The sequence below is a fragment of the Monodon monoceros genome, unplaced genomic scaffold (genome assembly GCF_005190385.1).
Source record: "Monodon monoceros isolate NGI ecotype Baffin Bay Population unplaced genomic scaffold, NGI_Narwhal_1 Super_Scaffold_13, whole genome shotgun sequence".
Lineage (NCBI taxonomy): Eukaryota > Metazoa > Chordata > Mammalia > Artiodactyla > Monodontidae > Monodon > Monodon monoceros.
Window position 1 is genome coordinate 1,471,970 of NW_021703769.1, and position 14,817 is coordinate 1,486,786.

Here is a 14,817-nt window from a genome sequence, read left to right on the forward strand (position 1 = left end):
GCCGCCATGCTGTACGTTACATCGCCATGACTTGTTTATTTTATACCTGGAAGTTTGCACCTTTTGACACCCTTCACCCATTTCACCCAACCCCCAATCCCCACCTCTGGCAACTACCAATCTGTTTTCTGTATCCATGAACTCGATTGTGTGTGTTGGGAGGGGGGTTTGGGGGGGGTGTGCCGGGGGTTAAGATTCTACATATAAGTGAGATCATACAGTATTTGTCTTTCTGTACATTTTTTTTATTTATTATTTTTATAGCTTCTTGAATTAACTGTTATTTTTAGTCTCTCTTAATTATCCACAAAAGGTTTAAAGCGTTTTCTCTCAATCAGGGGTGATTTTATTCTGCAGGAAAATGTCTGGAGACTTCTTTGGTTGTTATAACTGGGGGGGGGTGCCACTGTCACCTAGTGGGTGAGGGCCAGGGATCGTGCTAAATATCCTACACTGCACAGGACAGCCCCCATCCGCACAATAAAGAGTTATCCAGGCCAGAATGTTACTGGTTCCAAGGTTGAGAAACCGTGGGTTAAAGCTATAAATTTGCTTCAGAGGGTAGCTTTGGCTAGCTGTCCCATAGGGTTGATATGCTGGGTTCTCACAGCTGTTCCTTTCTAAGCAGTGTATCATTTCAGTTTTCATTTTCCTTTTGATCCGAGTTGTTTAGAACAGCGTTTGTCATTTCAGGTGGTTAGGTTTCCATTCCATCCTTATTTTGATGGTTCAGTCCTAGTTTCACTGCATCATGGTCAGATTTTATCTATTTATTTTTAATTATTATTTATTTTAATTTTATGTATTTTTGGCCACGTTGGGTCTTCATTGCTGTGCGTGGGCTTTCTCTAGTTGCGGCGTGTGGGCTTCTCTTCACTGTGGTGCGTGGGCTTCTCTCTCACTGCAGTGGCTTCTCGTTGCAGAGCACAGGCTCTAGGTGCACAGGTTTCAGTGGTTGCAGCACGCAGGCTCAGTAGTTTCAGCACTCGGGCTCTAGAGCGCAGGCTCAGTAGTTGTGGCGCATGGGCTTAGTTGCTCTACGGCACGTGGGATCTTCCCAGACCAGGGATTGAACCCATGTCCCCTGCACTGGCAGGTGGTTTCTTAACCACTGCACCACCAGGCAAGTCCAAATCCACTCTGCTGTTAATTTTTGTCACATTCTGGGAACAGTATATTCAGTTTTTCTCTCTATGACAATGGTTTTGCCAAATTCTCCTCCCAATTACTATAGTTTCAGTTTTCAGCACCCCTGGACCATATGTATCCTGCTTTTCGAGCTTTGCGTATGCTACATCTCTTGAGGCAAGTCCTTTTTCTCAACACACAACATCCCTCTTTGTCTCCACGAATGCTTGTGCCTTGGGCTCACCATGCTCCACGCTCCCCTTCTCTGTGTCTGTGCCACCCACTCTCCCTTCTGGAAGCTCTTTGTTTCCTGTCCAGATCCTTGGTTCAAGGTGCATTCTTTCAGAAGGACATGACTGGATTCTCCTTCAAGAGTCCAACCGATGCCTTTGGGTTTATCTCGTGAGAGGAGATGTGGCCCGGCAGAGGGACTGTGGCTGCTGTCAGTTTGGGTCACACCTGCCCCAGTTGTATCATTTCTCTCATCCTGCTTAAATTTTTCCTTTCCCGACTTTTGCTGGATTGACCAACAAAACGTGTTTTGGTTGGTTTGTGTTTTCTTCTCCAAGGGTTTGCGAGTTCTGTTTCTGTCTTCTGGTCTGGCCCGAGGTTACCCTTATGCTTTGACAAATACTGAACCATTATTCCATGTCAGTAACAAAAATTAAATAGTATTAGCCCGTTTTTGTGCATCAGACACTGAGTGCACTCTTTCTTTTTGATTCCTAATCCCCAGAATTATTTATGAAGAGTAGAATTTTCTTTTCACTTTGTTATGATTTTGTTTTTGCATTTTCTCTGGTTGTGTCAATGCCTGCAGTTGACTTGGTTTCTACATTATACACAACTAATTATGTGTAGTGGTCCTGATTTCACCTCAGGCCACTGTTTTCCCAAAACATCAGCTTTCCCTTGTTGGGGTTTTTTTTTTTTTTTTTTTTTTTTTTGCGGTACGCGGGCCTCTCACTGCTGTGGCCTCTCCCGTTGCGGAGCACAGGCTCCGGACGCGCAGGCTCAGTGGCCATGGCTCACGGGCCCAGCCGCTCCACGGCATGTGGGATCCTCCCGGACCGGGGCACGAACCCGTGTCCCCTGCATCGGCAGGCGGACTCTCAACCACTGCGCCACCAGGGAAGCCCCCTTGTTGGGATTTTTAAAGTCTTTTTCGTTTTGCATGAGTGCAGTGTCAAGTATAAGGAAAGGAGTTTTGTGGAGAAGGGAGGGGTTTGTTTTTGGGGCGGGGGTGGGCGGCTGGGGTCCACGGGGCTCCTGAGACTCCTCCCCCCCACCCCCCCACAGACTGTGACTGCAGCGCCGCTGGGACCCAGGGCAACGCCTGCCGGAAGGACCCACGGGTGGGGCGCTGCGTGTGCAAACCCAACTTCCAGGGCACTCACTGTGAGCTCTGCGCCCCAGGCTTCTACGGCCCGGGCTGCCAGCGTGAGTCCAGCTCCGTCCCCGTCTCAGTCCCCTCGTGGATCCCAGGAGGCCAGCCCCTCTGTGACCACCTCCTCCCTGCAGCCTGCCAGTGCTCCAGCCCCGGTGTGGTGGACGGAACCTGTGACCGCGACTCGGGCCAGTGCACGTGCCGGGCAGGATTCGAGGGGGCGGCGTGCGACCGCTGTGCCCCTGGCTACTTCCACTTCCCCCTCTGCCAGCGTGAGCGCAGCGCCCCCCAGTGGAGGGTGGGAGGGGGGCTGGGGTCTTGGCCTGCCTGGCTCAGGGCCCCGTGCACCTCTCGGCCCCGCAGTGTGCGGCTGCAGCCCCACAGGGACCCTGCCCGAGGGCTGCGATGACGCTGGCCGCTGCCCTTGCCGACCCGAGTTTGACGGCCCCCACTGTGACCGCTGCCGCCCGGGCCACCACAGCTACCCCGAGTGCCACGGTGAGCGGAGGGCCTCAGGGGCCCTGGGCGGGGTGGGAGGGCCACCCGCAGGTCCCCAGGGCCTGACCCCGAGTCCTCTGCAGCCTGCGCCTGCGACCCCCGGGGTGCCCTGGACCAGCTGTGTGGGACAGGCGGGGTGTGCCGCTGCCACCCCAGCTACGCGGGTGCCACCTGCCAGGAGTGCAGCCCAGGCTTCCACGGCTTCCCCGACTGTGCCCGTGAGTGCCCTGGCGGGAGGGGGGCGGGGGAGGGCGTGTGCCCACCACGTACTCACACCCCACTCTCCTCCCCCCTCCCCCAGCCTGCCACTGCTCCCCCGAAGGCTCCCTGCACACAGCCTGCAACCCCCACAGCGGGCAGTGCAGCTGCCGACCCCGAGTGACGGGGCTGCGCTGTGACATGTGTGTGCCTGGTGCCTACAATTTCCCCTATTGCGAAGGTGAGGCTGGTGCCGTGTGTGTGTGTGTTGGGTGCTGTGCATGTCATGTGCTGCACGTTCCATGACCGTCCCTGTGCTCTGTGTGCGCTCGCATGTGTTCATATGGTTCACGTGCTGCGTTGACGAGTGTCCGTGTGTCGTGCATGTGCGTTCACGTGCCGTGAATGTCCATGCATATCTCCACATGGGTCTTGGACATGCCTGTTTACTTGCATGTGGTCACGTGCTGTGTGTCTGTTCATGCTTGTTCACGTGCTCTGTGCATTGTGCTCACATGACTGTTCACACGTGTTTGCCTGTGTGTGTGCTCATTGCGTGTTCATAATCACGTGCTGTGTGGTGGGGGAGGGCACATGCCCTCACGGCTACGGGGACCAGGGCACGTAGGCACACGTGGTTTCTTGCCTGTTCACATGTGTGGGAGGCGTGTGTGTTGGCTCCCACGGAGCCTCGGGTCCTGGCCAGGCCTGGGGAAGCCCTTGGCCGTCGGGGTCAGTGACTGAGTAATGACAGTGGCCTGGGCATCTCTCCACAGCTGGCTCCTGCCACCCTGCTGGCCTGGCCCCAGCCGATCATGATCTTCCTGAGGTGAGCCCAGGTCAGCCCTCTGGGGCCGAGGCCATCACTTCCAGAGGGACCATCACTTCCTCAGCTGCTCGGTTGCCATGACAACCTCAGAGCCCATTTGTTCACCTGGCTGCTCCTCTGTCCTCACTGCAGGGTCGTGCCAGAGATGGGACAGGGCTCCAGGGCTGAGGGTTTGCGGGTAGGAGGGCAGGGGCCCACTCTGACCCTCAGCCTCATCCTCTCCCAGGTGCACATCCCCTGTAGGTGCCGGGCTCACGTGGAGGGGCCAAGCTGCGATCGCTGTAAACCTGGGTTCTGGGGGCTGAGTCCTAGCAACCCTGAGGGCTGCACCCGTGAGTCTGCCCGGAGTGGGTGTCGGGGTGCTGGGGGAGACCCCTGGGGTGGGGGAGGGCTGGCTCCACAGAGCTGGGGCGGGGATGGAGTTCAGGGCCTCCTGCCCCCTGCTCTGCTCTCAGGCCCACTCTGCCCCTTCCCCAGGCTGCAGCTGTGACCCCAGGGGAACACTGGGTGGAGTTGCTGAGTGCCAGCCGGTGAGTCTGAGGACCCAGGTATTGGGGGCCGTGGGAGCCGCGCGTAGGGACCCTCCCCTGCCTGGTCCCACCTTCTCCCTCGGCCCCCAGGGCAACGGCCAGTGCTTCTGCAAGCCCCATGTATGCGGCCACACCTGCGCGGCCTGCAAGGACGGCTTCTTCGGGCTGGACCAGGCTGACTACTTCGGCTGCCGTGGTAAGCGGCCGCTTACGCGGCCCTCGGACCACATCCTGGGGGATGCTGAGGCCCAGAGAGGGACAGAGGGGGCAGGGACCCAGCCAGGGCCTGGGCACGGCATGGCACTTGCCGAGCTGCTTCTAGATGCCCGGCCAGACCCGTGCCGGGCGTGGGAGTGAGGCAGGTTTCACCCCTCGGTGCTTCCCCCTTCCAACCCTTTCCCCTGGCGGCAGGCGTCACTGACCGACCCCAGGGCCCTTGCCCCTGGACTCAGAGCCTCTGTTGTCCAGGGACCCAGGCAGCCCCTGGGGGAGGTGAGGCGGTCTCTCAGCCGAGCCGCTCTTGGCGGAGGGTGGGTGGAGCACCGAGGCTGGGCGGGGGCTGGCGGGGGCAGGCGGGGGCCGACGGGGTGGCTGGGCCACATTGACTTGCTCCCTCCTGCCGCAGGCTGCCAGTGCGACGTTGGCGGAGCTCTAGGACAGGGCTGTGAGCCGAGGACAGGCGCCTGCCTGTGCCGCCCCAGCACCCAGGGCCCCACCTGCAGCAAGTGGGTGCCCCCGCCCCGGCTGGGCGGGCGGGCAGGGGGCTGGGGCGGCAGCTTGTCCCCCGGGCTTCTCCCTGGGGGCCCTGGTGAGTGGGCAGGGCCAGTGCCCGCCCTGCCCAGACCGGATGCCAGCTGCCCTGACCAGCCCTGCCGTGGCCAGGCCGGCGCAGGACCACTACCTTCCCGACCTGCACCAGCTGCGCCTGGAGCTGGAGGAGGCGGCCACGCCCGAGGGCCACGCCGTGCGCTTCGGCTTCAACCCTCTCGAGTTTGAGAGCTTCAGTTGGAGGGGCTACGCGCAGATGGCACCCATCCAGGTGGGTGCGGTGCTGCCCCATTCTGGGGCCTGGCTGAGTGCCCGCTGTGGCTGGCCGAGTGGCGGGCAGGCCCCTGAGGTCGCAGGGCCAGGCCGGGAATGGCCAGGGAGGAGCAGCCCCGACGTTCCACGCCCACCCCTCCCCACCGCAGCCCAGGATCGTGGCAAGGCTGAGCGTGGCCTCCCCTGACCTCTTCCGACTGGTCTTCCGCTACGTCAACCGCGGGCCCGCGAGCGTGAGCGGGCGGGTCTCCGTGCACGACCAGGGCAAGTTTGCCACCTGCGCCAACTGTGAGTGCGGGGGGGCTACCCCTTGGGCCCCGCCCCATGCACGCCTCGCCCCAGCCCGCCCCGCCTCCTCTCCGCACTGGGTGGGAGGCCAGGCCCTTCCCGCTGGCCGTGCTGTGCCCAGGAGGCTTGCCGTCCCCACCCCAGGCGCAGAGCAGAGCCAGCCCGTGGCTTTCCCGCCCAGCACGGAGCCTGCCTTCGTCACCGTGCCCCAGAGGGGCTTCGGGGAGCCCTTCGTGTTGAACCCCGGCGCCTGGGCCCTGCTCGTGGAGGCCGAGGGGGTGCTCCTGGTGAGACGGGGCTGAGCGGGCTGGGGCAGGGCGTGGGGCGGGGGCCATGGCACCTAACCTCCCCCCCGCCCCCCAGGACTACGTGGCTCTGCTGCCCAGCGCCTACTACGAGGCGGCCCTCCTGCAGCTGCGGGTGACCGAGCCCTGCACGTTCCAGCCCGACGCGCAGCGCTCCGGGGACCAGTGAGGGCCGGCCGGTGGGGGTGGGGGCGGGCCTGACCCTTGCTGTGCTCAGGCCGCCTGCCCCGTGCTCACCAGACTGTGCGCCCCCCCCCAGCTGCCTCCTCTACACCCACCTGCCCCTGGACGGCTTCCCCTCCGCCACTGGGCCTGAGGCCCTGTGTCGCCACGGCAACAGCTTACCCCGGCCCTGCCCCACGGAGCAGCTCAGCCCCACCCACCCGCTGCTGGTCGCCTGCCAGGGCGCAGATGTGCGTGTACCCGGGACCCCACGGGGGTGGGCGGGGTCAAGACTTGGGGAGACGTGCCCATGGCCTGGCGGGGAGGGGATGTCCACGTTGCAGTGACAGGACCCAGGCGCAGGGCAAGAGTGATGGCGGGCAGAGCATGGTGGCACAGCCGGGGGCCCAAGGCCAGCCCGCCGGCTCGGGTAGCACCTGCTGCCTTCTGGGGCTCTGACCTTGGGAGTCGGTGCCTCGGGGCCTCATCCGTACATGGGGTACAGATGGCCCAGCCCTCCAGCTTATTGTGAGGAGGTGGCAAGTCGCTGGTTCACTTCAGGCACCGGACACTCTACAGTGATGAAGTCGGCGGGCCACGGGTGGGCGGGGGGGGGCTCGGAGCAAGTGGAAGTTGGAAGCCGAGTGGCCGTGGGAGTGCCCCAGGCAGCAGGGATGGCGGGCACACAGGCCCTGAGATGGGGGACAAGGCTGTGCAGGGAGGGGATGGGAAGGGCCGTGTTCAGGGGTGTCCTGTTCTCTAGGTGGGGGGCTGGGGCGGGGGCCTCACATTGCCCTGTCCCCCCAGGTGGACGTCCAGCTTCAGGTGGCGGTGACGCAGCCAGGCCCCTATGCCCTGGTGGTGGAGTATGCCAATGAGGACACCCGCCAGGAGGTGGACGTAGCTGTGCACACCCCCCAGCGGGCCCCCCAGCAGGGGGCGCTCACCCTCCACCCCTGCCCATACAGGTGTCTAGCGAGTAGGGAGAGGATTCAAGCCTGGGGGCCGGTGGAGGGCTCTGGGCTCCAGGGCTGCCCTACCCACTGACCACCCCTGCCCGTCCCCCAGCACCCTGTGCAGGGGCACCGCCCTGGATGCCCAGCGCCATCTGGCGGTCTTCCACCTGGACACGGAGGCCAGCGTCCGGCTCACAGCCGAGCATGCACGATTCTTCCTGGTAAGGCCCCAACCCCCTCACCTGCATGGGCCGCAGGACCCCACTGTGGGGTTAGGTCTTTCCAAAGATTTTCAACACACGCAGAAGTAGAATGTGATGAGCCTGGGCACCGATCACCAGTGCCATCTTCAGCTCACATCGGGTGGAGGTTCTTCCAGAATCCTCCTCCTGCAGGGTTTTTTCCCTGTGGGTATGAGATGCAAATTTATTTATAAATAATGTTCACGGTCGCATAAGGGGACCGTGATGCGCTGGAGTCAGAGTAGGAAGAGCAATCTGAACGAAAGGCTGCTTTTTGGTATAATTTACAAAAACACAACACCTCGTGGCCCCGAATTAGGATAGGGGTCCACACAGCGTGGGTTCTGAAGCTTGGGATTTGCTATCGCTGTGGTAACTTGCTTTTTTTTTTTTAATGTGTTTATTTATTTTTGGCTGTATTGGGTCTTTGTTGCTGTGCGTGGGCTTTCTCTAGTTGCAGCGAGCGGGGGCTACTCTTCATTGTGGTGCGCGGGCTTCTCATTGCGGTGGCTTCTCTTGTTGTGGAGCATGGGCTCGAGGCACGCGGGCTTCAGTAGTTGTGGCATGTGGGCTCAGTAGTTGTGGCGCACGGGCTTAGTTGCTCTGCGGCATGCGGGATCTTCCCAGACCAGGGATCAGACCCATGACCCCTGCGTTGGCAGGCAGATTCTTAACCACTGTGCCACCAGGGAAGCCCGTAACTTGTTTCTGTGTCAGCTTCACAGAGTTGAAAATCAAATCCCAAGGCTCAACGTTCTGGGCAATATTAATCGTTAGTTCAATGCCCAGAACCAAGCACACGCGTTTATTCAGTAAGTGACAAAATGGGTGATGTCGTTCTCATCGGAGTATTACCTAGTCTCACTGTTACGTTTCCCTAGGCCTTTAAAAGTTTTATCAGAGTATCATATGCACGTATTTTTATGGAAGTTTTAAATATTGAAAACAGACTTGCAACAACAAAGCGTAATCGCACGCCCCACCTGCGCACTTCTCATTCTACTTTCCAGAGTCAGTCCGTTTCTTCCACGTTGCTAAGTAACGCGTGCTACATTGCTTCCTCCTAATTTTTCGACATTGGAACCCCTGCGGTTCTGTCCTCATGCACACGCGGCGCTGTAGTCGTGGGCTGGGACACTTTAGACTGTGCATGGAGCTGTACCCGCAGCCCAGTACCCAGGCCAGGAAGCAACATGGCCCCACCCCTGACACCACTCAGCCAACCCCCACCCCCACCCCACCCCGGCCAGGGTAACTGCCTCCAGACACTGACAGCACCGCCTAGTTTGCCTGTTCTGGAACTTTCTATAATTGGAGTCACACAGGCGTTCCTTTGCGCTGCCTTTTTGGCCGACGCCATGGTAGGGATGGATGGAGCTGTCGCCATGGTCACGTGGTATTCTGTCTTCACTGTCGGGTTTTTCTAGACCCCCTGAGGTGTCACGTTTTACCGTATCTGTCACACACGTTTCTTCGCCATGGTAGACGGTACAGGACGGAGATGCCTGCTCACGAACCCCCGCTCGCTGAGCGCCCGCCTGTGCCGGGTCCCCGGCCCTATGACCACAGAGGGCGGTGGAGCGCAGTGGGAGGAAGAACGGCCTCCGGGGGAGCTGGGAGGTGCTGCAGGCCCAGAATCCACAGCCGAGGGCTGGTGTCTGTGCAGCTGGAGGAGAGGCAGGCGGAGTGGGGGCCGGGGGCTCGGTGCAGAAAGCAGGACCGGCCTGGGTGTGGGTGTGGATGGGCCGCTCCTGCTGCCACACCCACACCTGTCCCCTTTCTGCAGCACAGTGCCACCCTGGTGCCCGCAGAGACCTTCAGCTCAGAGTTCGTGGAGCCCCGCGTCCGCTGCATTAGCAGTCATGGCGCCTTCAGCCCCAGCAGGTGGTGGGGCCGGGGGCGGGAGCCCGGGGCGGCGGCAGGGCGGTGGCCGGGACTCGGGGACTCACCCCTGTGTTCCCCACCCCCCAGTGCCGCCTGCCTGCCCTCCCGCTTCCCGAAGCCGCCGCAGCCTGTGGTGCTCAGGGACTGCCAGGTGCTGCCGCTGCCGCCCGGCCTCCCGCTGACCCACTCTCGGGAGCTCACGCCGGGCGCGCCCCCGCCCGGGCCCCAGCCCCGGCCCCCAACCGCTGCGGACCCCGACGTGGAGCCTACCCTGCTTCGCCACCCCCAGGTGTGGGCCGGGGCCGGGAGGGGCCGGGGGGGGGTGGCTGGGGTGGGACTTGCAGCCCCTGATACTCCTGCATCTCTGCCCACTCACTGGAGCTGCTCCCCCCGGCACAGGGCACCGTGGTCTTCACTACCCACGTGCCCGCCCTGGGCCGCTACGCCTTCCTGCTGCACAGCTACCAGCCGGCCCACCCCACCTTCGCTGTGGAGGTTCTCATCAACGGGGGTCGTGTCTGGCAGGGTAAGCAGAGGGGCGGACCCCGGGGCGAGGAGGCTCTCGGGGGTCTCGTCCACACGGCCCATCGCGTGATACCACACATGACGTGGATGGGGCGCGTGCTGGGTCCACAGCTCACAGGGGCCGTGGCTCGGTGCCCGCTGTCTGGCTGTGACAGGGCCATGTGCCCCATCCTGCCATCAGCTGTCACATGAGGTGCCCCAGGGCCCATTGTGTGTGGCAGGCCCTGCCCCTCACATCTGTGCTGTGATTCAGAGTTTACCCCGTCCTGTGCTTGGGTGTTCAAGGGCTCGCTGTGGGACCCGGGTCCGTGCACGTCTGTTGCATTCTGCTCTGACGAGCCCGAGGACCTGCACCTCGTGGGGCCTCGTGTGTGACCACAGCCGATTCACGTAGCACAAGTGGGCCCAGCCACGTGGGTCTCCAGGCGGGTCACACACGTGTGTCTTGTTCAGGGATGCATGGTCCTCGGGGGTGGGTGCTGTCGTTGGGATCCTCTCCTCCCTGGTGACTCCAGGAGTGTCCCAAGCCCGGGGTGAGGCGCTGTGTGTGTGCTGGGAACACTGACCTGCCTTTCCTCACCTCCAGGCCATGCCAACGCCAGCTTCTGCCCGCACGCCTACGGCTGCCGCACGCTGGTGGTGTGTGAGGGCCGGGCCGTCCTGGATGTGACCGACAGTGGGCTCACAGTGACCGTGCGTGTGCCTGAGGGCCGCTGGCTCTGGCTGGTGAGTTCTCGGGCTGGTAGTCGTCCTCCACCTGTCGTACCACTGTCAGTCGCTCTGCCAGAGTGTGTCCCCTGCTTGCCGCGGCCCAACCCTGGGCCAGGTGCCAGGGGCAGCAGCCTCTGGGGACCTCCAGGCCCATCACGAGAGGCTCCTGAGGGGGTCCAGTAGCCAAAATATTGCCCAGCAGCTTCCTGGGGCCCTGCTGGTCAGAGTGGCCTTCCTGGAGAGGGAGGCGTCCGGCAAAAAGGGGTGGACGGGGTGCTAGGAGCCTGGGCCCTTCCTCACACTCCCCAAGCTTCCGTTTGGCCACAGAGGCTGGCCTCCCCTCTGAGTGGCCCCCAGGAGGGACCCAGCACCTGGCAGCCTGGCTGGGGCCCCAGGCCAGGGTGTGATATCGTCACCGCTGTCTTAGCTGCCCAGCCAGACCCTGGCCTGTGGCAGAGAAGCCCTGGCGTCGGCCCCTGCCTGTGGGCTCCGGCACCCACCCCCGACCTGGACCCTTCGCTGGGCCCGCGGTAAGGTGACCAGGCCTTGATGCTCTAGGAGTATGTGCTGGTGGTCCCCGAAGATGCCTACAGCCCCAGCTACTTCCGGGAGGAGCCCCTGGACAAATCCTACGACTTCATCAGCCAGTGCGCCACCCACGGTTACCACGTCAGGTAGGCCGGGCTCGGGGCCGGGGGCAGCAGGGTAGGGGCCGGGCTGGGAGCTGGCCTCACCACCTGCCCTCACCCCAGCTCCTCCAGCTCGTCGTCCTTCTGCCGCAACGCCGCCATCTCCCTCTCCCTCTTCTATAACAACGGGGCTCGGCCGTGCAGCTGCCATGAGGTGGGCGCCGTGGGACCCACGTGTGAGCCCTTCGGGGGCCAGTGTCCCTGCCGCGCCCACGTCATAGGCCGTGACTGCTCCCGCTGTGCCACTGGCTACTGGGGCTTCCCCAGCTGCAGGCGTGAGTACCCCAGTCCACGGGAACGTCCAGGGGTGCCTCCAGGAAACAGTGGTCAGGAGCGTGTTCCTGGTGGACCGGCCCTGCCACGTCCTGTCTGCGAGGGCCCAGGCCTTACAGGATTGTCCAGGAGGTTCCGGGGACTAGACAGCAGTTCTGCCCAGCTGACGCCACGTCAGAGGAGCTGCCTTGGGCTTGGGGCCCGGAGCTGGGTGGAACCAGGCTGGGGGTAGTGTGGCCTCGCCCCCTCCCCCCGCCATTCAGTGTCCCCAGGTCTGCCGTCGGGTCCCCTGACCGGGGCCTGTGCACGCGCCCCACAGCCTGTGACTGCAGCGGCCGCCTCTGTGATGAGCTCACAGGCCAGTGCATCTGCCCGCCGCGCACCGTCCCACCCGACTGCGTCATCTGCCAGCCGCAGACCTTTGGCTGCCACCCCCTGGTCGGCTGTGAGGAGTGTAACTGCTCGGGGCCCGGCGTCCAGGAACTCATGGACCCCACCTGTGATGTGGACAGTGGCCAGTGCAAGTGAGCACCAGGGTGCGGGTCCCCGTGGCCTCGGGGCAGTCCCGGGTCACCTGCCACTGAGCCCTGAACCCATCCAGTCCCTGGTAGTGTCCCCGGCGCTCAGAGGGCCACCACCTTGGTGGGGGGCACCTCTGGTCTCTCGTGTCAGTGTGAGGGGCCAGGTGGAGGAGAGGCCCAGCGGCTCCTGAACCCTCACGGCAGGTGCAGACCCAACGTGGCCGGACGCCGCTGTGACACTTGTGCTCCCGGGTTCCACGGCTTCCCCAGCTGCCGCCCCTGCGACTGCCATGAAGCAGGCTCTGCACCTGGAACATGCGACCCCCTGACAGGCCAGTGCTCTTGCAAGGTGAGGGCGGTCTGGGGCCCTCACCTTGCCCCGAGGGACCCCACCCCGTCCCTCGTCTTGTCTTCTCAGCGGACCTTCGTTCTCTCTGGGAGGTTGGAGCTCCCTGGCACCTTTGGGACAGTCAGCCCAGTTGTGGGGTGACAGCTAACACGGGCACACAGCTGACCACCCTGCCCTGTCGTGCCCTCCTGCCCCCAGGAGAACGTGCAGGGCCCGCGGTGTGACCAGTGCCGCCTTGGGACATTCTCCCTGGACGTTGCCAACCCGAAAGGCTGCACCCGCTGCTTCTGCTTCGGGGCCACGGATCGCTGCCGGAGCTCCGCCTACGCCCGCCGGGAGGTGGGCAGGCAGGACGGGAGGGGACTCAGGGAGGGGGTCTGAGATATAGGACGGGGCCCTGTGATACGCGAGGGCATGCACCTGTGTTTCCCACCCACGTGCCCTGCAGTTCGTGGACATGGAGGGCTGGACGCTGCTGAGTGGTGACCGGCAGGTGGTGCCCCACGAGCGGCAGGCGGAGGCAACACTGCTTCGCGCGGACCTGCGGCGCGTGCCTGAGGCCTTCCCCGAGCTGTACTGGCAGGCCCCGCCCTCCTACCTGGGGGACCGGGTGAGCAGGCCAATCGGCCCCTGGGGGAGGGCACCCGGAGGGTGTCCAGGACCTCCTGGAGGCCTGGGGGGGCCGGCAGTGAGGATGCTGGTGTCCAGGGAGGGATAGGGTGCCTAGAACCACTGCCGTCGACTCTGGGCCCGTGGACGGGGTCTGGCCAGGTCGCATCTCTCTGTCCGGCCTCCAGGTGTCATCCTACGGCGGGACCCTCCACTACGAACTGCACTCGGAGACCCAGCGGGGAGACGTGTTCATCCCCACGGAGAGCAGACCAGACGTGGTGCTGCAGGTGGCCCACCGGGTGGTCTTGGCAAGGGCGGGCAGCGGGCACAGCCAAGCCGGGACCGCGGGCAGCCCGATTCCCGGCCCTCATCCGCCCACACGCCTCCCCAGGGCAACCAGATGAGCATCGCGTTCCTGGAGCCAGTATACCCGGCACCCGGCCACGTTCACCGCGGGGAGCTGCAGCTGGTGGAGGTGAGCAGCCGTCTCTGGCCCCCAAGGCTGCAGGGGCTGCTCTCCGTGTCAGAAAACAGGGTCCAGGAGCGGGCGGGACCCTCGTCAGCACGCCTCTTTTCTGGTTCCCCGTGGGGGTAACGCTCCTGGGCCGACTGCTGGCTTGCAAACCCCTGATCCCTGACGGGTGAGCAGCTCCTCTGACGCCTGGCCCTGGGGTTCCCTCCGTAGGCTACCAGTTTGTGTCTTTCGTCCATTTCCTTTCCGAGGGCTTTCGTGTTATTCTTGAGGTTCACCCTGTGTCTTGGCTTCAGAGCTGCAATCGTCTTCTCTTAGTCTGTACTCTTGTAGCCTGTGTGTCTTTCTGTAAGATGTTTTCTGATGAACAGACGTTCTTGCGTTTGATGTACTCAAGTCATTTTTCATTTGCAGTTAGTGCTTTCGTGCGTTAAAGTGTTTGCCTCTCAGATCAGACGTCACTCACCTGTACCGCGTGTCCCCCCCCACGTGCCCTGCGTGCCCCCACCCCCCGCGGGAGGGTCTGTCCTGGGCTCCTGCTGCGCCCCGCTGCGGCAGCCGCACTGAGGCCCTGTCATGGCCTCGCAGGGCAATTTCTGGCACATGGAGACGCGCAGCGCCGTGTCCCGCGAGGAGCTCATGATGGTGCTGGCCGGCCTGGAGCAGCTGCACATCCGCGCCCTCTTCTCGCAGACCTCCTCGGCCATCTCCCTGCGCAGGGTGGCGCTGGAGGTGGCCAGCGAGGTGGGCGGGGGACCTCCGGCCAGCAACGTGGAGCTGTGCATGTGCCCTGCCAACTACCGCGGGGACTCGTGCCAGGTGAGGTGGCGGGGGCAGGCACCGGGCTGCCGCCGACCGGTCGCCCTGACCCGTGCGCGCACGTCCACCCTCCCCCGAGCGTCCACGCCTGGCCTCCGTCTGCATCTCACTCCACCCCTCCTCCTACCAGCTGGGTATCACGCTCCCGGCAGCTGACCTTCCCACCACAGGCTGAGCCGGCCACTTGCTCATCCATCTGTTAATCCGCTGTCACCTGCCCCCTGCCCGGCCCCCCGTGCACACAGCTGGCCTTTATCTGTTCAGTGCCCGGTCCGTCCCACGCCCACGGTTTACCCAGACAGCGTCCACTGAACCCCCTCCCCTCCCTCCGCCCGCCTGGAAGAGGTGTTTGGAGGAGAACAGGAGGTGGTCCCCTGAGCCCGCGGCATCTGCCTGGC

At 63.1% G+C, this 14,817-nt stretch overlaps 1 protein-coding gene across 1 annotated transcript in view; it reads left to right on the forward strand.

Moving 5' to 3' along the window:
• LAMA5 (laminin subunit alpha 5) overlaps nt 1-14,817 on the forward strand; it is a 52,721-nt gene that overhangs the window by 25,069 nt on the left and 12,835 nt on the right. Inside the window, exons 12-41 of the mRNA XM_029220172.1 lie at nt 2,428-2,568; nt 2,650-2,787; nt 2,879-3,013; nt 3,097-3,231; nt 3,315-3,452; nt 3,988-4,040; nt 4,267-4,372; nt 4,518-4,570; nt 4,661-4,766; nt 5,196-5,295; nt 5,453-5,609; nt 5,761-5,899; nt 6,044-6,186; nt 6,263-6,369; nt 6,464-6,617; nt 7,174-7,334; nt 7,435-7,543; nt 9,351-9,448; nt 9,536-9,737; nt 9,848-9,974; nt 10,560-10,699; nt 11,243-11,358; nt 11,437-11,648; nt 11,966-12,170; nt 12,372-12,516; nt 12,715-12,855; nt 12,965-13,126; nt 13,314-13,415; nt 13,520-13,603; nt 14,189-14,419. Of these exons, the coding sequence (XP_029076005.1) occupies nt 2,428-2,568; nt 2,650-2,787; nt 2,879-3,013; nt 3,097-3,231; nt 3,315-3,452; nt 3,988-4,040; nt 4,267-4,372; nt 4,518-4,570; nt 4,661-4,766; nt 5,196-5,295; nt 5,453-5,609; nt 5,761-5,899; nt 6,044-6,186; nt 6,263-6,369; nt 6,464-6,617; nt 7,174-7,334; nt 7,435-7,543; nt 9,351-9,448; nt 9,536-9,737; nt 9,848-9,974; nt 10,560-10,699; nt 11,243-11,358; nt 11,437-11,648; nt 11,966-12,170; nt 12,372-12,516; nt 12,715-12,855; nt 12,965-13,126; nt 13,314-13,415; nt 13,520-13,603; nt 14,189-14,419 (4,040 nt within the window). The remainder of the gene's footprint in view (nt 1-2,427; nt 2,569-2,649; nt 2,788-2,878; nt 3,014-3,096; nt 3,232-3,314; nt 3,453-3,987; nt 4,041-4,266; nt 4,373-4,517; nt 4,571-4,660; nt 4,767-5,195; nt 5,296-5,452; nt 5,610-5,760; nt 5,900-6,043; nt 6,187-6,262; nt 6,370-6,463; nt 6,618-7,173; nt 7,335-7,434; nt 7,544-9,350; nt 9,449-9,535; nt 9,738-9,847; nt 9,975-10,559; nt 10,700-11,242; nt 11,359-11,436; nt 11,649-11,965; nt 12,171-12,371; nt 12,517-12,714; nt 12,856-12,964; nt 13,127-13,313; nt 13,416-13,519; nt 13,604-14,188; nt 14,420-14,817) is intronic.